At 37.6% G+C, this 24,051-nt stretch overlaps 1 protein-coding gene across 3 annotated transcripts in view; it reads right to left on the bottom strand.

The window, feature by feature from the left end:
- ADAMTS19 (ADAM metallopeptidase with thrombospondin type 1 motif 19) overlaps nucleotides 1-24,051 on the bottom strand; it is a 241,151-nt gene that overhangs the window by 46,372 nt on the left and 170,728 nt on the right. For all 3 annotated transcript variants that reach the window (XR_004318692.1, XR_004318691.1, XM_032476644.1), the window contains exons 17-19: nucleotides 17,495-17,652; nucleotides 13,609-13,762; nucleotides 3,665-3,800 (exon numbers count right to left, since the gene is read on the bottom strand). Coding sequence is in view for 1 of the 3 variants with exons in the window: in XM_032476644.1 (XP_032332535.1) it covers nucleotides 3,665-3,800; nucleotides 13,609-13,762; nucleotides 17,495-17,652 (448 nt within the window). In the remaining 2 variants the exon portion in view is untranslated. The remainder of the gene's footprint in view (nucleotides 1-3,664; nucleotides 3,801-13,608; nucleotides 13,763-17,494; nucleotides 17,653-24,051) is intronic.

Here is a 24,051-nt window from a genome sequence, read left to right as displayed (position 1 = left end):
TTTGTTAAAGTGTTTATAACTATATGGTGTGACATACAATAGGCACTCAGTATGTAGTATATCCTATATATATATAAATATAGTATATTTACACTTGGTTTATTCTTACTCATATTTCTCTGTTTTCATCTTTCACGTGTGTAGGTAATAAACCAAATGCTCAGCTTGTTCCCCAAACACTTTGTATTTTCACCCCATGGCATTTGTTCGTGGAGTCTCAGCTGCCTAGATCATTGACAGCCAGGTCCAAGTCCCTTCCTCCCTGAGGGGCTTCTCCACCCCACCCACGCAGATGGTGTTATCCTCTGCCCTCTGTCACCTGGCCTGCGGCACTCACACAAAGCTTGTTAGATTATCCCCTAGGGATGTAGAGGGGCTCCCCGGCTACCTACAGAACTTGAACTTCCTTTCCTTAGCGGTATATAAGCTCTTCAAAGGCAGAGGTCAATGCCTTATTCCTCTTTGTATCCATAACATTTTTTCACCTAATAGCTTGTCCTTAAACATTTCCTCAAATGGAAATTGTCTCTATGTTTTACAGAAATAGCCTCAATGCTTTCAAATTTCCTTAAACCCAAATGTTCCTGGAAGTTTTCTAAAGTTTGAGAATTCATATTCCCACGCAACCTAGTTTTCTCATCCGTACAACAGCTTAATCCTAAACGAGTCTATGCTTCTGTTTCTGAAAAAGAAAAAAAAATCACGATGACATTTGCATTCTGGTATTTGCCTCTAAAAGAGCTCTTATCTACTAGATGGTGGAGGCTGGTGCTTACCTACCATTTTGCTTTGCAGTCCCCTAGTGGCTTTTTCCTAAAGTGAATATTCATCTTACAAATTTAGTTTAGCTTCTGCTTCATCTTTCTGCACAAGGATAGCTATAAGCACAATATAAACCCATCTATACGCCTTTCCCCTCAACTAGGGAACCCACCATGGAACTATAATGTACACTACTGAAAAGAGAAGTATTTGTAATTTCATGACATTTCAAATTTTTTAAATTAAATAAATCTTAGAGATCCTTAGTATAATGACAAAAGTTACTTTTTTATTCCTTGGAAAATTGCTAAAACATAAGAACAAAAAAATAAAATGTAATGAGAGAAAACATCTTGTACTTTAGAATTAATCTAATTTGGAATTATCTCATTTCCTTATCTTTAAGACTCTTCCTTCAAAATATTTACTTGCGCATCAGTATACTTTATATTTGGAACATGGACTACATCAGGCCGTTCGGGGACTTATTCGATAACTGTGAATAGTGATGAGCATGTTGCTTCCTAGGGTGGGGGCAAAGAGAAAGCAGGAGAAACGAAAGTTGTGCTGTGCCAGTAAGTCTTGGAACGTGCTCCTGTGATGACCCCTCATAATCGCCCATGTCCTTTCCTTACTTTCCAATATTTTGGTTAACCTCACTGACACTGCTTCTTGGTGATTCAAAATATACTGCCTCCTTTTCCGAGGGAAGGAAGATAATAATCTCTAACAAAAAGACTTCCAGTCTCCAGCTGCAAAAATTTCTCACTCAGAAATGTACCGACCTTTTAAAACTATTCCTTTTCCCAAGTCATCATCAAGGCATAGCCCCCTTGATCACTGAGGTCAGTGAATCAACAATAAATTGCATGTACTATACACGCTGATTCTTCACAGACCAACTTAGGAAGTGACAAATATCGTCTGGTCCTCAGATCCAGCTCATTCAAGGTTCCTGACAGACCAGAAAATGCCACTGCTCTTTTCCTGGAAATGGGAAAGCTACAGGGTATATAAAAGAAATGGTGGTTTTGAAATATTTTAATAAATTATTTAACACAAGATAAATCAGCATTTTAATGTCTATTGAGAGAGATAAAAAAGGGAAAGATAATTTTTAGGAATAGTAATAACCAAAAAATCCAGTTTTTTTAAGCTGACAGTGCAAAAGCTAAAACCCTGCTTCTGTGTCTGTCCAGCACTGAGTGCAAAAGACCCAAGGACCTGACTGGAGGCAACAGTCTTCCCGTAGGTCAGCCTTCCTGTGGATTACTACCCTGCCTTATCAAAACAGTTCCTAGTTCACCTGCTTACGGAGTTAGGATGAAAAGCACACAGCCAGGCTGCTGCAGCGGCCGGAACATTATTCTAAATATTTTTATGGACTCTTTTCTTTTGCACATTCTTTTACATATCATTCTTCTGGTCTTTAGAAGCAGATTTCTCCCTGCGAGGCGGAGGGGAGGATTGTTAAGAGTAGGAATGTAAAGGAAAGAAAAAGTAGAGCATTGGTTTTTGAAAGCTTAAAGACAGGAGTCTAAAGAAAAGCAAGTCTTGAAATTCCAGCTTTGGAAAGGAAGAAAAGATTTTCCAAATTCTTTTAAGCTCTCGTTAACATAGCACGGGCCAGATCTGGAGGGCTTAACAGTTGAGTTTTGCAATAAGCCAGAAATAGAGGGAACTGGAGATGCAACGCTACATCTGAAGGGGGAAGGCGGGGGCGGGGAGAGAGGGAAACCAGAACTGAGCGTTAGTTTGCATGACACTAATTCCCAGAGATTATTGCAGATAGAAAAGCCTAAAGATAGTTAATTGGCAACTCGGTTGCTTTTCCTCCTTCCACTCCCCATACATGGCGGTGGAGGGCCAGGAGGAAGATTTTATTAGCTAAAGACCCCTCCAAAGTGACAGAGTCTCTACGTATCCCGGTTGCAGGATGCAGACATTCACCGTGACTTCGGCAGGAACTGCTGGGCGAGATCAGCTGTCTGACTCCCTAAGAACTCAAAACTGCAGGCTAACTCACTGAGCCTCAACACGGCTCTGAGCGCCAGCACAGAATAAACGTCCCTGTCTCTGTATTCTAGAGGAGTCAGTCCAGCCTCACGCTCTCTTTTTGTCATTCTAGCCCTAAAAGTTTTGAGGACTTTTGACGCTGGGCTTAGTCTCACCCGAGCCCAACATTAAGTTTTATATGAAAGCTCAGAGATTTCTCAGGAGCCCTGGGACAGAAGCCACTGTGCATAGCACCGCTGTGAGCCCGCACCCAACCACACGAAGGTTCCGTTCATTCGTCTCTGCCGGTTACTAAGGCACAGCCGTCCCTCTACACCCCTTTAAGCTGCTCAGCACAGCTGTTCAGGGCCCTACTCATGAGTTTCTTGTCTGCTTTATTGCTTCTTACTCATTGGAGAAGTCAGACAGGATTGAATCCGGTGATCAGCGATCAGGAATTGAACAGTTTGCACTGGGTCTCTGGGGAGAGGAAGCAAGGATCTAGCCTTGGGGACCACAGGGACCACCTGTCCCGCTGCTGTGCAGGGGCCTGGGGCCTGGCCAGTCCTGCTGTAGTTTATACCACCACTGGCAAGTCCTTACACACCACGTTAGAGAATGAACAGCTAAATTCAACCAAATAACCAGGTTTTTGAAGAGGTGGCCAACAGGTTATGACATAATTTTAATTATTCTCCCTCCCATCCAACTAGGGGTTGTTTTCACACTAAGGACAGCAGGTGAAGTTGAGGTCAACCCTTGCCTTGTTTCTCCCACACGCATTCCATCGCGGTGATTACCTTGCTTTCTTAGACCTCACTTATTTAAAGCCTTACATTTTGGTACGTGTTTGTTGCATTGTTTTTAAGGAAATGTAGTTTTGTTAGGAGTGGCGGGGCAGGAGTACCTTGTCTGGCACGGCTGCTCATTGCACTTGCGAATCTGAGGCTCAGGCTTGGTTAAGTATTTGCATTTCTTGTTGTCCACAATGCTGATATTTTTGTTCATGATTTTTGTGCAAGACACCGTTGTCTTTCTTTCGCCTGAAAAGAGCGAATAAACATACAAAGAAATGTTATTATTGGCCTCTGTGTAATGGATTTAGGAGGTATTCCTAGCCTTGTAATGTTCATATTTTAAACAAATTTTAGGTTAGAACAATCAAGATGATATTATTTATAATTTAGTTAGCAAAATATACCTCTAGGCTTGAGGAAGATAAATGGTAATTTTTTTCCCTTGTTAGAAATGAAATGGCAAGTTTTGTAATACAAAGGGGTTGTGGGAGCATACGTTGACAAGATGTTAATTAAGAATTTGCTGTAAAGAACGGTCCTGTCTTTTAGTATTCACTGGTGGAAAGCTGTTCTTTGTATAAAACCTACGTGCCGTCATGAAGGCACATAAATGTGCAGCTAAACATAAGTGGACACTGCATCATCCACCACATGTCATCCAGGCCCTGTGGGGGGCTCTGAGAAGCAAGCTTATTTTAGTATACCTCAGACCCTTATTCTTGTCGCTTCTGGTAAAGACCCCAAGAATTCCAGAAATCCTTGCTTTCTAACGATTGTCAAGTTCTCTAAGAAAAGCCATGGGATTTTTCCCATCTTCCTCAAGATTTAAGAAAACTGGCTTTTCTCCTTTCTCTGATAGGAGAAGATAAAGTCTGATAAAAGGAGGCAAAAATGACTATTTGTATGTTGTATTCATTTGGCTTAGAGCCTACAAACACACTTACTTTGACAACACTTTTATTGTCTCATCTTACACCATGTTGATTCTGTTTCTCTAAAAAAGCCTAAGTATCTATACAGGAGTTAATAATCTAACTTAACTTGTTTGACATTATAAAATAATTAAATCAAACAATAATGTTAAACCCAGACAGGTCATGAAGGATTAAGAACAAAAAAAATCACAGGTCGTTTGGGTCACTATTGAAGGGCCCATTAGTTAGGGTCCTATGACTACCATGCAATGATAATTAGAAAGCTCGGAGCATTCATACTGGTCATGCCAAATAGGACAGCCTGGCTTGTGGCAGAGAGGTCGTTATTTAATTAGCAGAGAAGGATGCTGGCACCAAGAGAGGAGGACAGAAAGGATGTAGAGAGAGAGTTACTCTGAATCATTTTTTATTATCTTTGACTTTGACTTGAGAGGGAGGGGAAAAGACAGTCAGGTGGCCAAGTAAAAGGCAAAGGAACAGGTAACAGTTCAGGAACTTTCCTTGATTACCCTCTCACCATCTGACTGAGCAGAGTCCCATGACAATTTGCAGTATGAAAACATGACCACATCTCTATATGTATGTGTGTGGATTGACAGTTATGTCTGTGGTTACTGCACGTTATATTAAAACCATTTAGATCTTTAGTGCCATCTTCTAGCACAGGCAGCACAATGCTGGTCAAATTCTTTTCTGTCTCGAGAATCCCAGGGTTCTGGTGCGATACAACTTGTTCTATGGGAGCTCAACACAGACAAGAGCGCCAAGCAGGTATAAGGCCCTTTCCCCTGAGTGGGAAAAGGTATGCCTCCACCCAGGACCCCATGGCACTCTGTGGAGTGTGCACCAGAGGGCCAACAATGGGGAGGGACTTGAGATGGACATCCAACCAGAGATTAATGAAAGGTGGCCCTCAGGGCACAGAGATTAGGAAGAAGTCATGCCCTCTAGGCAGGTCAATTAGAAAAGAGCGCTCTGTTCTCCATACAGAAGCTTCCCTGCAACAGACGACATGGCTTGGAAAATGGAGCACGGGCTGAGTGGCAGCCCCTGGGCCAAGGACTCTGTGCAGTGCACCAGCTGCCTAAATGATGTAACAGCTATGCCTCTGAGCACCGCCAGCCTGACCTGTGCACTAAATTGCAGAGAAAAGGCAAATTTACATGCCCCAGGCTATTGCTTGGTAGTTCAAGAAGGGTGGAGTGAGGCATTAGACTTCATCATAGTTGCATTCAATACCCACCAACTTCAAATAATTTTCAAACAAGCTGCTGGAGAAGCAGAAATGACTTCTAATGTTAATTTTCCTTCACAGGGAAAACTGGCCTTACAAGGTAGGAGTTACCTAAATGTGAGAATTTGGGAGGTTTCTGGTCAAATTCCACTTAGTTTCCTATGCTTCAGATACTCCGTTTTGACCGGATGCATATATCAAATAGATGTCACACAAATTTTGTATAATGCTAACATATGTAAGTATTATTTCTACATGACAATGATGCCTACCTAAGAGTAGGGTTAAAATGTTATTTTTATGTAATATAAATGTTAGTTTTAAAATCTAATTTAAAACCTCTAATTTAAGACACTCTCTTACAGAATAGATGTAGTTGTCTAAACTAATTTAAATTTAAATTTTGCCAACTACAGCACAAAAAGATGACAAAGAGTCAATAACCAGAAAGCTTTTGTTGAACACGAATGCAGTCACAGAATGAATGACTTGAGCTAATTATACGGTATTCTTTGCTCTCCTCACAAAATATCTAACCTTAGTTATGTTAGCCCAGAGCTAACATATTGAGCTATTGAAAAAAATCTTGTAAGTCCTGATGTATCAAAAGGGATACAGGTATTGGCACTGTTTCAGGAAGCACCTTACTGGGGCTCTAAAAACACATGGAGGCCTGTAAGTATGAACTGGGACATCTCCATCTACATTGGAGCAAAGACGCTCACATCATAAGTTTTTTGGCAGACGGAAGACGCTTAGCCCTATTTTTTAAAAATTTCATTGAAGGAAAACAATAGAATGAAAAAAAGTCTAATGCTCAGCTATAGACACATTATGCCTATGAAAATGCAACCAAGCTCTTAAAGCCATATGGAAATGTTATTGTTTGATTTTTTTCTTTTATATATTTTTATGTCCCAGCCAACTCAGGAAATTTCCATTCTAGCATCTAATAGCAGTATTTATAACGCATCCAATACTGCGGAACTGAGGGATGAACAGAAAGTGATGAAGTAACTGGCCTTCTGCCTGAATCCTGAGTAGCTGCAAGCTGTTGACAGTGTATTATTTGCTTTACGGCTATTAACTTCACTTCTGGGTCATTCTCATTAAACCAGTATCGGGGAAATCTGTTTTGATGTTTTGAACTTAATTATAAATAAAATACAATAACCATTATGCATTCATCTTAATACCAAATATGGGCAAAATCTGAAAAAAAAAGTAATTTTTATTTACTGATTATTTTTTTGTTCTCTAAAGACACTTAACAAAGACTAGATATTGTGTTGTGTTCCTTCTTTTCCAATCTCAGAAATAAGCTGATACTTTTTTCAATGCTCTGTATTTAACTAATGAAATGGGTATTTTAAATAAAACTATTATGTATTCAGGTAGATCACATTTCTAGAACCTGCATCATAAATGTTGAAACACCCTTGAAAGTGAGTTCAGTGTTTTGATGTATTGAAATTCTCTATGTTATTGGACATTCCAAACTTTTAAAAAATATTTACTTTTCAATTTTGAAATAATTATATATTCACATATACTTGTGAGAAATAAGAGGTAATCTGAATACCCTTTATCCAGTTCCCCACAATGGTAATGACTTGCAAAATGACAGTACAATATCACAATTCACAACCAGAACACAGAAGAGTTACAACATCACAACCAGAACACTCATACTGCCAAGATGTGCAATCTTTCGTTCCCCACAAGAATCCTTCCAGGTGCCCTTCTATAGTCACACCTGTTTCCCTCTCCCATCCACCAGTCAGCCAGCTCTGGCAACTACTAACCTGTTCTCCATTCCTATAATGTTTTCATTTCAAGAATGTTTTGAAAACGGAATTACACAGTGTTAACTTTTAGGGACTGACTTTTTTTCACTGAGCATAATCCCCCTGGAGGTTCGAACATCTTCAAGGTTGTATCAATTGTCTGTTTCTTTTTATTGTCAGCTAGTAATTCCTGCTCTGCACAGATCACAATTTGTTCAACAATTTACCCACTGAAAGGTGAAGACACTCCAAGCTGTTCACTAAAATTGTGGAATTCTATAAGAAAAAGACCTATATGTATTAATTTGTCTTTATATTTTTCTTTTTAAATTTTTATTTATTTTCTATTGAACTAACAATGACCAGCAAGTAATTGAATCCCAAGCAAAAATATTTTAATGAGGAAGAAGGTCTTATCTCCAAGAACTTCTTAGAGATATGTAAAATGCTGGTTATTTTTTAAGCATCATTTTTTAACTTGAACAACTTCTAAAGTCATGTCATGTCAGTTACTTTGTAGCCATCATTTACATTCCTAGAAAATATTTTTCTCTCAGGGTTTGGACTTAATATTAAAATGACTATTTCATTTTTTATTTTAATGAAAAAATTGTGTTTGATATTATTCATAACATCCAGTAAAGAATCCAGTTTGATCTTGTCATTTCCACATACACAAATATTTTAATGGGATCCTGTAACTTTCAAGTTAAATGTAACCTGAGTGTTAGCGCAACACTCAAGGACCTTCATGAACTAGCTTCTTCCTACTTTTTTGGTCAAATAATTTCCCACAGCCTGATCCTCTTATTTGGCACCCTAATAAATATTTTTGCTAACCTCAGTGCCTTTGCACCTATGCATTTTCCTGGAAGGCTTTCTCCAGCTCTCCTATCACTCTGTATAGTGTTTTTATTATTATCTAACCCCTCCTAGATGGACAGTAAATTCTCTAAAAACAGAAAACACTCATCTTTGGATCATCCAGCAAAAGTGAGAGCACAATCAGTATTGGTAAAGGAATCAATGAATGAAATATAAACATGTAATTCAAGCCCAAGTACCTTCTGTACTAAGAGGTTCATCTCAACACTGTGCTTCCTAAGATGGTAAAAAAAAAATCTGCAAACTAAACGATTAATTATGGGGAATAACTATACATGGCAAATCCAGTACATGGATTATCATTTATGTGTTAAAATTCAAGTTTATGAAGAGTTTACATTAATATAAAAACTGCTCCTATTAATTTAAGTAAAGAAAGAACAATACAAAATTGTATTAACTATCACTGAAACAAAATAATGCAGAGAAGAGAAAAAAATAAATTCCGGTGCATTTTCTTTGGCTAACAACATTTATTTTGGTACATGCCAAGTGCCTTTGAAAATGGAAAAACAGAAATAAATGGCACCCTTAGTGAGATACAGGCATCCGTATACTGAGGCCCAGGGGCCTGGATGCCTCCAGAGAATCTGGTCATGGATAAGGAAAGCCATGCCGAGAGGGTATCGCGGTACCAGGCTGACAGCGTGAGAGCTGTAAGCTGGCAAGATGTGGAATAATATGAAGAACGTGGAATGTTAACTTATTTTTTCCCCTTCAGATCATATCTATTTAGGTTTCATAAAAGCATGTTTAACTCTTCATTTATTTCAAAACAGGTTATTAAATTTGGGGGCCCTCATTCTAGGTTTTATTTCATCATTTCATCTACTAGATAAAAGTTAAGTCCTAGAGTAATGTGGTTACTGCATATAGTATGTGGAATTTTGATTCCACGTGAACCCTGCAGATACTATGGTGTCAATGACACACTGATGCCTCTGAAGACCAAGACCATTTCTAATAGTCTTCTACGTCAAAAATCCCCCTGTATTCACTGACTCACACTTTCGAGGTGTCAAAACAAATTTATAACATTCCTTCAAAGATTTTTAGATATTTTAGAACACCAATGCAAAGTAAACAATTATTTCACAAATACATTTTAAGATGTTTGAAAATAAAAGGAGTAGTATCAATGGCCAATGCTAACGTGCAAAATGATATAGCCATTCAAATTTTTCTAGAACTATGATTCAAATTGTGATGAAAAGAGGACATATGTTAAACTGTTGGAAATTTTACTTGAGATCACCAGCACTGTTGGATATTTAAAAATAGTATTTCTCTTAGAAGATATTTTTATATCTTAGGCTTTACATAGCTTATAATAACTGGTATTAATAAATTAATAGAAATAGAAATAAATTAACAGAAAACTTAGTTTGGAACACTGATGTAAAAGATTATGATAATAAAAATTTAGCTACGACACTTGGTGCCTTTTTAAAATGTCTTTTGCCCACTTACTACTGCAATGTAATGTCTTACAACTGAACTCAAAAATAATTTATGTCCAACATTGAAATTTTATACTTTCCTATGATATTTTATTTGCTATTGCTTAGTATATTCCTGTCAAGTGGATAGAATAGTGCTTTTATTCCTCTTTCCTGCTGAAGATAAATTCTGCACGAGTCTGTTTCCAATGTTCTGTGCTTTGAACTTACTCTCATTTAATTCACGAATATGCTGAAAGATTACAAAGCTCTTTCTGGCTATAAAATCGACAAAACAGGGTCAGAAATGATGCGATTCTTGAAACTCTGTCCATCCACTTTATTTATGAACTGCAAAGGAAAATAATATCCAAATGCCCAGAAATATTTTGGCATTGAAATGAATATATGTCCTATTAACATAGTCAGAGATAATTGAAAACTGTTGACTAAACAGAATGGAACAGATTGGAGAGAGAAGGTCTATTCAAATGCAAATCATATAGAGGTTGCTTATATTTAGGACTATTTTATAAAATCAGCCATTTGAAATAAAAATAAGAACACATCTAAATTCTCATTTAACAGATTAAATAAAACATCTCTCTGAATCCAAAGAAAACCTATATAAGTCTCTAAGGGGCACGCTGTATTTTGTTGAAAGAAATAACACGAAAGCCCTGAGCTGCTCTTGAAGGATGTACATGATCCGGAGGAAATAAGACTTGAACTCAGGAGCCCTGGATTCTAATCTTGGCTCCACCCCAACTGGGTGTGTGACCTTGGGAAGTCTCTTAATCTCTAAGCACTTCAATTTTCTTATGTTAATAATAATGACGAAGTTATGCTTAAGAATATCTAAAAGCCCTTCTGAACTTGAAAGTAAAATAATTTATACTGAATCCCTGATTTTTAAGGTCTGGTGATTGACAAAACGTATTCGAGTTTGTAATTAATGTGATTTCAGAAAAAAATTTTAATGCTAAAAATTTCCTTGTTCAAATTGAAGACTGACAAGTTCTGTATATTTACTCTCGAAGTTTTATTAGACCACAGTCACAGAAGAAATTAAAAAAATAAGGATAATAATATTCACTGGGTAAACGTTTTTCTGTCTAGCATCTCAAATGTGAACAGATTTTAATGACTGCCTTTCAGCGCTGTAACAGGAACCATCAACCTTTTCATCACTGCATTTCCTTACATCCCACCATGGGACGGCAGCTGGTCATTCTTGTCTGAGTTATATTAAAGAAGAACATTCTAACCCTGAGGATTTTCATTTCAAATCTGTTTGTTTCTATGTGTGTTTTTGTTTTTTATGGATAAGAGATGTGAGGCAGAACCCCTCTGGGGAAATGGGCCCTGGAGTCAGTAGAGAACGAGAGAACGAGAGAACGAGGGAGGCAGAGGAAGAGGAACTGGGTGCATCCGGGAGCATCAGCAGGAGAGGACAGGATGGTACGGGATCCCAAGTTACATGCCAATACCGGGGCTCTGGGAGAAAAATGGCCAACGAAACTTTCATTATGCCAGGGATGACTGATAGAAGTTTTTAAACTGTGAGTGACTTGAAATCCATTTGTTGTAAGTATTCAGTGTCCCTGGGAGCAAAGTGCGTCTGTAGAATCACTCCCCTCCCCTGTCTGCCACATTGCCTTTGCTCTGGCTGTGCCAGAGAGCCATGTGCTCCAGGAGTCAGGCGACAGTCCCAGAGCTACAGGTGCCCTGGCCACGGCTGCTCCTCCCCAGTCTCCGCCCCAGCCTCTGCACCTCTGGATGGTCCCGGCACCTTTATTTCTCTCTCTTGAGGACACTGTGTCTTGCTTTCTCCACAGCCTCCAGTTGGATGGCCATTTTCTTGCTTACACCCCATATCTGGGGACCTAGAGGCAGCCTGGGTGTCACCATGAGACCATTTTCCCTTCTTCTTCCTAAACCTACAGCTGTGGTGCAGACCATGCAGTGCAGCCCCCTTCTTGCTGTAGCCAAACACCAGTCCCCAGGTGCTCCCCCTTTCAGTCTAGGATTTTAGCTCCTGGGTTACTGCTATACGTTCTAATACTGCTCCAAACACTTTTTTGGTAATTACTATCCATGTGAATGATTCTTCCAACAATGAGGCCTCTCAGTTCTGGGCCCTCTTCTCTTTCCAAAGATCTCTCCTTTCACTTCACTTAAAGCCACTAACTCCCCTGGTCTTGTTATCACCAATAATCTCAGCTCTATTTGCTATCACCATCTCCTGGGTTTCCAGCCCTCTCCCTTAATTACCTGGATCTAAAAGCTCTCTAGCCCCAACAGACCCTATAATCCAACAGTGCTGCCACCGCTTTACTTTTCTTTCAAGCCCTTCATATTTACTTTCTTCCTTACACGACTAAATTCCATGGCCATTTCCAACTCCTTATATACAACTTCAGATCAATTTAATTCCCCTTTTATTTTTTTATACTCAAATGGCAATTCTGAAACTTACACCACACGTCCACTTGTATGTTGCACAGAGCTGGAGGGTAACGTACCATTACGATGAGTGTCACACTACATTCAAGACCAGTAACTTCGAATGGACCATTAGTGCTACCATATAGTCAAAGCACATGAACCCATTTCATTCATGCTCATTCTCTTACTTCACATCTCCTCTCTTTTCAAAATTCCAATATCTCCTTTTCCACCTTCAATCTCACCAAGACAGACTTTACTGATTAGGAAAAAAAAAAGAGCAACCAAAAGAGTACCATAGTAAGTTCCTGAAATCTGCTTCTGTTCACAAATACTCTTTTCTCCCGTTACAAGTGATGGGCTACCCATATTTCTGTCTAAAGCCAACTACTCCATTCTATCCACTGTGTCAACATAAGGATGTCGCTCCAGAAATTTTTTGCTCTCTCTTTCACATCGCTAGTTTCCTGCTCCAGTCCAGAAAACACATAATGGCAGAGTCACGTGTAATTTCCCCCACTGAAAACAACAAACTCTTTGATTTATATTCTCCTCCAGCTAATGCCACATTTCTCTGCTTTCTTCTTTCAGCAAAATTTCCTAAGTTATCTTGGGTTCTTTGTCCAATTCATTGCATGCTATTTTGTCTTGAATTCACTCCATTTAGTCTTTTGAGTCAAATCAGTAAAATTAATTTTGACAGAGTCATCACTGACCTCTACATTTCACATATAATAAATGTAGTATCTTTTAAAATATAATAAACATATTGAAATGTAATAGTCAGTTTCAGTCTGCTTTACTTTTGACTTGTTTGCAGCTTTTGATATAGCTGATCAATCTCTCTTCCTTGTAATACTTTCTCATTTGCCCTACAGGGAAGCATTTTCATCTGCATGTTTTCCCTCCAATGTTCTTGGCTATTTATTTTAATATACTTTGTTGGTTCCTTCTCATCTCTCTGAACTCTATAAACAGAACAGTGTCCCAAGTAAATATAAAAGTATCTGTATGTGACATAACAACCTGTATGGGGTCTAGAGCAGCCCCCATTAAGTGTTTATATTTACACAAAGCAATACAATGGGAAATCATATTGAGTGAGATATGTAACAACTCTTAAAGAGTCTTTCTTCAATTCACGTCAGATTTTGCCATAAAATAGTTCAGGCATTTAGCCCCTAAATGTGTTGCAAAAGACTTTCAGTTTCCAATCCTTTATGGTGCTTGAAATTTCAGATAAGGGGTTGTGGATCTGTCTTAATTATCAACGGTTAGTCAGAAAACAGCTGTCTTGGAAAAGATAAATATTGAAAAATCCTTCACCTCCTCCACACGTGGCATCGCAGTCTTCCCAGCCCGTGTGTGTCCACATGAAAAGGGGCTCAGGTGCTTTCGAGCTCTGATTCTCTGGAAGAGGGTCTGACGGGATAGTGTATTCATAGTGAAGACCATAACTCTGGTCTTGAAACAGCAGCACCTGTAATATGATGTATAGACGTGATCAAGGCATACAGATCAAAGTAGAACGTATTCAATGTGAAGCATACAACTACGGGCATTTATCCTTAAAAATGCTTTTTGCACGGTGTGCATGCGCCTTTAATACATTTGCTTAAATGTTGAAATTGTCCTACTTCTGAAAACACTGGAATTATATATACACTTACCTTTGAGCTAAAGATAGTATGAAAAAAAAAAAAAAGTCCACATGAATGAGATCAGAGTTCCCAGATCATTTTCTCCTAAGTCAACGGACTGGACAGTCTCCCAAAGCACGGCACGTATATGAGATGACTTTAGTAGGGGGCATAGGGCCATGTGCCCTCAAGATATAGCCCACAACCTAATATCAAATGTAGCCTTACCGCTCACACAAAAAACAGATGGACAGCAAGTCCCTGTGTCAACAGAGGAAGAAGGTGAAAGACTTTGGGAATCATATTACTCCAAAAGGGTAGAGAACTTCTAAGCCAACTGGAGGGCAAGAATTTTGTTCCATGTATGCTTATAGTTAAACTCTAATTCTGGCAAGGTCACTAATTTTCCATTTATAATAAAGATCATTTCCTTAAAAAAGAAATTCATGTTAAAGAGAACTTTTTAATGCATATTAACTTAATAATGGTACAGTGATGAACACACATGTAAACAGTGCAGGAAACCATAACAGATGTATGAGAATGACTGAATCCTGGGCTACAGTGGACTCAGCCATTAGCAGGAATTGTGTCTGTCTCGTGCTCCCAGGGTAGCCAGGGCCAAGCTTAGAAATGCACCATCATGGAGCAACCATACATATTTTACATGAAAGAAAAATACCTGAAATATATTCACTTTAAATAAAAGAATGAATGAGAATATGTGTTTCCTCATAAATACATTTTCACAAAGTATGTCAAACAAGCCCGTGGAATGTATCCCTTCTATGGATCTGAGGTTCCGCGGAGCAATCTATTACATAACAGGAGGTGATATGTTTTAAAAACTATACATCTAAATTTTAAGTTATGTTAAATTATTAGAGAACTTTGATATTTAACCTGTAATGTAACAAGACAGCTGTAATGACAGGTAATTCAGAGTTAACACTTGCTGGAAAAAAATTTAAATAAGCCCAAGATAATTTTCTTTACTTCTTTTTGTTAAGATTCTGCCTCAATACATCAACAGAAATACTAAGATATATTTTAACAGGCAGATTGGGGAACTAGTATGATGATATTATAAATCAACCATAGTATCAATAAAAATAATACTTTTAAAGTTCACATATGCATAACATACTGGGTACTAGTTCTCAGTACATCACAGCGCTTATTTTGGCTTTATCTCACTTCCTGTTGCCAGTGACTTTCAGTTAAATGAGTTAAAAAAGAGAGAGGGATTGACTTACCTCTTTTTGGTAAGTTTATGGACATCACCAGACTATCACATGATTTTTTAAAATGCTGATGTGAACATATAAATAGCAGTCATTTGCCAACATATTTAATTAAATGAAAGTGTGTCTATTTTTTCTTAAAAATCTACCTTTTCATTGATAGAACTTCAGGGTTCCCTTGAATATCTAATGCCATTTAAAATAAAGACACTGGCTACAAAATCATTAGCTCTTTCTTAAACCATCTGAATTTGGCAGTATTCCTTGCAAGAAGGAAAGTGTGACCGTGTTACAGTTGAGGGGCACATACTGAAGCATGGCAGCAGAAAGTATTGCCTTTCAAAAGTCAGTACCGGCTTTCAATCTGTAATAGTCATTAAAGAAAAATATCTTAGAAGTGCAGTTTCCCTTGGATTACTGAATAAATCCAGGTCACACAGATGCCTTCTTTTAGACATAGTTCACTGACTTTAATTATGTCTCAAGCTTCCAGGAAAAACCTTGGTAATTACCAGTCAGATTAAGGATTCTGCAGCAAGGAAACTCCCTTTGCCCGACACTGAGGTCTCACACGTACTGTTTTAAGATTTTGAATTAAAGGCTCAGTAAAAGAGCCTTGGTCTTGGTCCACAAAAAACGGAGGCTACATTCATGTAAGGGAGGCAACCTGAGGGGCTTTTCTGTAACCTAATCATTAAACATACTTTGTTGTTGATAATGCTGTTATTCTAAGTGACCCAATCATGGAAAGAGCCAGATATTGGTCATACAATGTTTGTTTAGTCATTTCTCTCTCTCTCCCCTGATGGCAGAGGGCAGAGAGTGGAGTTTCCAACTCAAATTAAATAAAATGATCCAAAGGAACTATGGGGAGATGAACAAAATAATTATTTAAAATACATGCAGACTTACGATCCAAGGTTGCCTGGTACAAAGAACTTAGATTTAAGCTTTGCATCAGGGGAGGTGGCACATAGAAGACTGATTAACACCAGTTTATTCAAAGCCAAACAATTTACTGGGAGGCACTGTGCATGTTACTTAACCTTCTACACACTTAGTTTTTTCTAATCTGTAAAAGGGAGCAATAATAATACCTATCACACAGGGTTATTTTGAGGATTAAATGCTATAGTGAACCTTGTAAAGCACTTTTGCCCAGGGTCTGATGCTCAATGCTCGATAAACGATGTGTGTTATTATTACTAGGATTTGGAACAGAAGGCCCCCATTGCAATTTACCTCGCTCCCTTTATGCACTCCTACTGGTAAAGCCTATGGATTGCAGCTCTAAAAAACATTCTTATTTGAAATGTGGTCACTTGACCAGCAGGAGAGGCATCACCTGGGAGCTGGTTAGAGCTGAAGATCTCAGGTTCCTACCCAGACCAAAGGAATCCGAATGTGCCTTTCAACAGGACCCTCGGGGATCTGCAGGCACATAAAGCAGGAAAAGCGAATGGGCCAATATGAGATTGAACCTCTGGCTCCAAGACCAACTAAAATTGTGCGGAGATACTAAATCATGGGGCAGACCACACTCTGAATAAACAGTCAGTTGGCTGTGTTTTAGAGTTGTTTTATGTTTGGACTTAAAGAAGTGGTGATGTGTGTGACTTTTAGACGTTGCCCCTAGAATTAAACACACCAGCGGCGTGCAATCAGTCCTCTGGCTCCTGAGCCCTTAGCACTGACTGCAATGATCAAGGTCAAAAAGGGCATGTGAACCTGCCACCAGCGTCCTGATCCCTTCACTCCAAACTCAGACCTAGTCTTCTGCTTCATGGTAAAGAAACTTATTATCCCAAACATTCAACTTTTCCTAATTCTCCATGGGAATCAATGAACCTAGTAAGCACACACTTACTAGGTTAAGTGTGAAGGAAGCACTGTTAGAAATTTACCAAGTGTTGTCCCCAAGGATCAACAGCATTTTGTCAAAGGCATTTTATCCAGATGCAGACAACGCCCATTTCACGGATGTATGAAACGCTATGATTTGCCATATTACAGCACCCTCTTTACAGACTTCCACTCTGGTTAGTAAACTTCTGCTTTTAGGGAAAGAGGTTCCTTACTGCCTGCTAATTCACCTCTACTGGGAGTCTGCTAATTCACTAAAACATCTTGTTCTTCTTGTAATAATTTCCATGCTTAGGTACCTTGATTCCAAACACATTAAAAACACCCTAAAAACCCACTTCTTAAATAATTTTAAATGTCTACTTGACAACTCAGATTTGGAGAAAAGATCAGAGAAGGTGTGACGGGAACATCCTTTGTCATAGGAAGTTGATTATGCAATGTTATTGATTCGATCCCTCATACCAGGAGGTGTAAAGGCGACGTAGTAGGACCTTTGGCGGAGATCTTCTCCCAGAGGCCTCGTCTTACATAATGGACAGTAGTTCCCGCTAAATTGAATGTTCCAGAGTGTTCAATCTTCCAGTCACTATTAATAGACTGTTTTCCAGTGTCTCGGAGAGCTATAAAGAGGTTAAAAATATTATGAGATTAACAAGTCTGCATCATTAATCACAATCCACTTGGCATGATTTTGTGAAAAGCATTTCATTCATTTCTAAACGAACAGGTCAGCACTCTCTCATGTAAAACAGGAGGCATCTCCTCTTTGGGAAAGTCTGTAATCACAGCAAATGCCACCAGAATTTCTCCTTCTCTCCTGAAACTGATCACAACCATACACGGTCACATTCATCTTTGCCTCCTCCAGTCTCCTTTGGACACTTGATGTCTGTAACCTTACTTGGCCCCTTAATCATTTCCTCTTTACCATATTATTATTTTAAGGCTATATGTGTCTGTGTTGTCTATACAATGATCCTATGAACAATGTGAGGGCTGGCACTGCATCTTATACATACTCTGTGTCTCCTATGCCACCCAGGAAAGGGTGTGATTAAAGAAGGATCTCCCAAAATCATGTTAACTAACAGATCAAAATGACAGGGTTATGTTCATTACAAAACAATTCAATGATAATGAGATGGTTCTAAAAACAGAACTCAGGGCCTTTTAACATTACTAGCTTGTGACTTGTTGTGTATAAGAATGGAAGATAAATGCTAATTCTCACCCATAAACTGCTTTGCATGGAATTTTGCAGAATAACTTTGTTTATCGACATTTTTTTTGACCTGATCTGTGTTATTTAAATAAAATTCATTACATGGAAGTGAGATGCCATGGTTATCATTTAAAAAAATGAATTAAGGTTTCCTTCTTCAGATTCTTTCTTCTTCCTTCCAGATAACTGAATGCCTCATTCAAAAAAACATTTACATGAACAGTCACTGAAGGTTTTTATGTCATAATTCTATGAAAATGTTTTCATAACTTAAGCCAATAAATATTCCTAAATATTATTTAATCTAATCTCTATGTATTGAATGTCTGAGGATTTCCAACTTTTTAATACTGTGAATAAAGCTCAGATAAACATACTGTACACTAATTATGTGTGTATCTGAGTATTTCCCTTGGATAGATTCCCAGATTTTAATTACAGAATCAAAGAAATAGAACACTTAAAAGATTTTGAAAAACAATGTGTAACTGATTTTCATAAGGTTTGCATCAAATTATGCTTTCATAATAATGACTGAGAGTGTCCATTTCTGAATACCTCCTTGAAAACACCTTTCTCTTATATAATATTTAATCATGATTGAATAATTACCTATCAAGTATCAGCTATAAATCAGGAAATACCCCAAGTTCTGGGATGTCCCCAGATGAATAAGAGAAGTATGTTCTCTGGCTTCAAAGAACTTATCACCTAAGCGGCAAATCAGACATTATCCAAGTCATATAAGTAGCTAACTAATTACAATCACGCTGAAACTTTGGTGGGAGGAGTTAGGAAAGGCTTGCCTGAAGGATGTCATTTACGGAGGATGTTAGCCAGAGCGAAAGAGAAGCCTAGAAAGAGCCTTCAGGACTGAGAGAACTACTCTAGGAAAGGTCTGAAAGCTCAGTGCAGCCTGCTGAGAATCAGGAGGCAAATGTACAGGATGCCAAGTGCACGGAAGAGGATCCTGCAGGGATGGGGCTGGAGAGGTGAGGGACAGCCAGACTTCACAGGTCTTGTTAATTTTTAGAGATCTTTTCCTAAGAAAAAAAATACAAAGCTATAGAAGATTTTGAATAATATTGTGCAGAAAATGGCCTTATCTTGGGAAAATTTGGATGAAGACAGACATTAACATGGCAGCCCCCAAGACAGTAATGGTGGCTTGGCTTAAGGCAGTAGTGAAAAATGTGAAGATGAATTTAGGAGTGAAACTGATAAAGTATGCGGGTGACTTGGTTGTCCTGGATAAAAAGAAGTGTCAGGGATGATTCCAGTTTCTTACTATGAGAAACAGTGGGTTATAATGACAAATAATGAGATGGGAAAGACTAGCAAAAAAAAAAAAATGGTTGAAGAGACATATCAAATGTTAAATTTTGAACAATCCAGATTTTTTAAAAAAAAGTCTCTTTTTGTTATTGAGGTTAAAAGATACTTTTCATTTGCTTATTAGTTACGTGCCTTTTACATTTAAATTAATTAAACAGATTTTAAATTATCTCTTAAGGTTTCTCTGGTCTAATGAGGGACTTTCTGGTGTTTAAATTCCCATTATTATGAGTAATATATTAATAAAATTACTGAAATTATACCTCTTAATTCCTAACAAATAATGTACTACGTATAAAATATATTTTAGATAAAATATTAATCATACGTATTTTCAGATTTATGAAAAATGTATTATTAATTTTTACTTTGAATTGTAAACATGAAGGAGAAATTCATTGACAGAAAACTCTCAACACCTTACAAATAGTTATTACCATCTACAAATGGATATATTTCTGATCATGCTAGATTGAGTTAAAAAAAACCCAATTTTGCCTAAAAGGTAAAGTATTTCTGGTATTTCTCTAAGGTCTATTAAATATTTTGAGAAAGTTTTTGCCCTAGATTTGTACTGTGGCCAGTATAATTCTGTTTTGTCCCTGTATTTCAACATATATTCAAGGTACTATTGTAAAGGACCATTTCCTGAAAATCTCTAATAAAAATGCCTTAAAACACATTTGTGGTGACCATATAATGGTAAGACTCAGCTACTATTCTGGAATTCAGCACCCCCCGCCCAATGCCACATGTGTGTACTGTGAAAACATATAATTTACAACCTTAACAGCAACCTCATCTGCAGACTCAATACTCTGGGTGTGTGGTGTTTCTTGGTCTTTGTTTTTAATTTATTAGCTTCAAAAATGTGTTTTTAGAAAACCTGCTTCTGGCCATATCCGAGTAACTGGGACTGCACTCTCTCTCCCACTGTAAACAACTAGAAAAATAGACAATGGATGAAACGACCATTCTCAGACACTAGACAAGTGACAACGGGGAACTGTGATCCCAGAGAGGAGGAGACCAAATGTGACCCCTAAAATTACTTGACTTTCTGCCTGAATAATTGAGCAGATCCCACCCCAGAATCAAGGAACTGAAGCAGAGCTACAGATAAGGAGGGCTTCAGGGAGGAGGGGACATAGAGAATGGGCTTCAGGCTGGCTAAGGCATCTGGAATTGGCTTTATGGAGCAGTGGAGAAGAGCGGGCTGCACAGAGACGAGCTTCACAAATCTGCAAAGGTGCTCCTCTGAGCATGAGGCTAAATACTCAGCAGCAAGTAAGTGGGGTGAGATTCCTCAAGGCTGGGAAAAGAGCAACTACCTAGGACCTGTGAGCTGTACAACTGCTGGCGCTCACGGAGGGCTGGAAGACATGTGTTCCAGTCTGCTGAAGGGCAGAGATCTTATTGCACACACAGAGCCTAATAGAAAGGCTGCCTATTAGAAATAAGGGTGGACTAGTCCTAGAATAAAGGCTCCTTGAAAAGGGAGGGTAGGCACAAGAATTATTTGAAGGTATAATGTTCAAAATTATTTCCAAATTTGATATAAACCATAAACCTACGGATCTGAAAAGTACACCAGAAGCCAAACAGCATAAGCACAAAGGGGGAAGCCAAACCAAGGCACAACATAATCAAACGGCTGGAACACAGTGACAGGGACAACAATCTTCACAGTGACCAGAAAGGAAATAAGCATATTGGTTATAATGTCTTTTGGAGCTTAAAGCATATGTATAAATAAACTGATTATGTAAAATGTAGAAATAAAATGTATGATAGCACACGGAGGGCAAGCAGGTAAAGGGGAGTACACTGTTTTAAGGAACTTACATTGTATGTAAAGTGACACAATATACTTTGAAGGGAGACTATGATAAGTTAAAAATCCACGTTGTAAATACTAAAGCAGCCAGTGAAAAAACAAGAGTTATATTTAGCTGATAAGCAAATAAAGGAGATTAATGGAATACTAAAAAACTACTTAATCCAACAGATTGCCAGATAAAGAGGGGAAAAAGGATTAAAAATGAAAAATTCAATTATGTCCACAATTTTATTACATTTAAATGCAATAGGAATATTAGTTAAAGGAGAGAGATTATCAGGCCAGAGCGGAAAAAAAGGATGGACTCTATATTCAATTTATAAGAATGTACTTTAAACATGTAAATCAATGGCTTTATAGAACACTCCCTCACATCACACACAAAAATAAACTCAAAATGGCTCAAAGCCTTACACATAAGACAAGACACCATAAACCGTCTAGAAGAGAACATAGGCAAAACAGCCTCTGACATAAATCATAGCAGTGTTTTCTTAGGTCAGTCTATCAAGGCAATAGAAATAAAAGCAAAAAGAAATGAATGAGACCTAATTAAACTCATAAGTCTTTGCACAGCCAAGGAAACTATACACAAAATGAAAAGACAACCTATGGATTGGGAGAAAATATTTGCAAATGATGTGACTGACAAGAGTTTAATTTCCTGAATTTACAAATAGCTCATACAACTCAATAACAAAAAAACCAAACAACCCAATAAAAAAATGGGCCATGCCAAGACAGTGTGGACAGTGCTTAAAAAAACTGAAAATAGAGTTACTATATGATCCAGCAATCCCACTCCTGGGCATACATCTGGAGAAAACTCTTATTTGAAAACATACACGCACCCCAGTGTTCATAGCAGCACTATTTACAGTAGCCAAGACATGGAAGTAACCTAAATGTCCATGGATAGATGAATAGATAAAGAAGATGTGGTATATACATATATAATGGAATACCACTCAGCCATAAAAAAGAATGAAATCATGCCATTTGTAGCAGCATGGATGGACCTAGATAAGTAAAGTAAGCCAGACAGAGAAAGACAAATATCATATGACATCACTTATATGTGGAATCTGAAAAAATGACACAAATGAACTTATTTATAAAATAGAAACAGACTCATAGACACAGATGACCAACTTATGATTACCAAAGGGGAAACGTGGTGGAGGAGATAAATTAGGAGTTTGGGATTAGCAGATGCAAACCACTATATACAACAACAAGGCCTTACTGTGTAGCATAGGGAACTATATTCAGTAACTTGTAATAAACCAATAATGAAAAAGAATATATATGTATGTGTATATGTATAACTGAATAATTATGCTATAGATCAGAAACCAACACAACATTGTAAATCAACTATACATCAAATAAACAAACAAACAAACAAATAGGAGATTAAACTGAAAGGGATGGAAAGAACTAAGCATGCAACGCAAGTCACAAAAAAGATTATCAGCTACATTAATATCAGATAGCACGGACTTCAGGGCAAGGAATATTCTCAGAGATCAAAAGAGAATTTTTTAAAATGTCTTTTAAATTTAAACTTACTTTAAATGTAAAATCTTAAATGACACTTAAAATTTATTAATGAGATCATACAATCCTAAGTGTATGACACAGCATCAAAATACATGAAGCAAAAACTGACATAACTGAAAGGAGAAACAGAAAAATCCGTAATTTTAATCAATATTCAGAGACGAATCAGCAATTGCAGAATATAAATTTTTTTCAACTATAAATGAAACATTAACCAATATAGACAACAGGCCATGAAATAAGTCTCAGTTGAAATCAGCATGGCTAATCCCTGAACAACATGGATTTGAACTGTGTGGGTCCACTCATATGTGAAAATTTTCAATAGTAAATACTTCAGTACTACATGATCCCCTGCTCCTTGTTGGTTGAACTCCTGGATGTAAAATATCACATTCTACATATGGAGCAAGGGTGTATATGGAGTTCCAACTATAAATTATATTCTGATTTGTGTCTGCATGGAGGGTAGATGCCCCTAATCCCCATGTTGTTGGAGGGTCAACTGTATATTCTCTTTCCACACAGATTTAAACTGGAATTAATAACAAAATATCTACTAAAAATCTACAAATACCTGAAAATTAAATAAGACATTTACAAATAACCCATGAGTCAATGTAGAAATCACAATGGCAATTTGAAAATATTTTAAAATAAAAGTGCAACATACAAAAATTGCAGAATGCAGCTAAGACAGTGCTTAGACAGAAAAACTATCGTATTAGCAAAGAAGAAACAACTAAAATCAGTCATCCAAGTTTCTACCTTGAAATGGTATAAAAAAGAGCAATTTAAACCAAAAGCAAGTAGGAAGAAAACAATAAAGAGCAGAAGTCAACTGAATAGAAAGTAGATTAGCAGATACAATCAATGATGCCAAAAGTTGGTTATTTTAAAAGATGAAAAGTGGATTAAACTCTAGTTTGAATAAGAAAAAAAGACACAAATTAATAGTATCAGAAATGAGAGAAGAAATATTGCTATAGTGCTTACAGACACTGTAGTGTAATAAGGTCATACTACAAACGACTTTAAGACAAAAGATTTGATAAGGTA

The sequence above is a fragment of the Camelus ferus genome, chromosome 3, assembly GCF_009834535.1.
Source record: "Camelus ferus isolate YT-003-E chromosome 3, BCGSAC_Cfer_1.0, whole genome shotgun sequence".
Lineage (NCBI taxonomy): Eukaryota > Metazoa > Chordata > Mammalia > Artiodactyla > Camelidae > Camelus > Camelus ferus.
The sequence above is the reverse complement of the archived record's forward strand: the minus strand, read 5'-3'. Positions and strand labels throughout refer to the sequence as shown.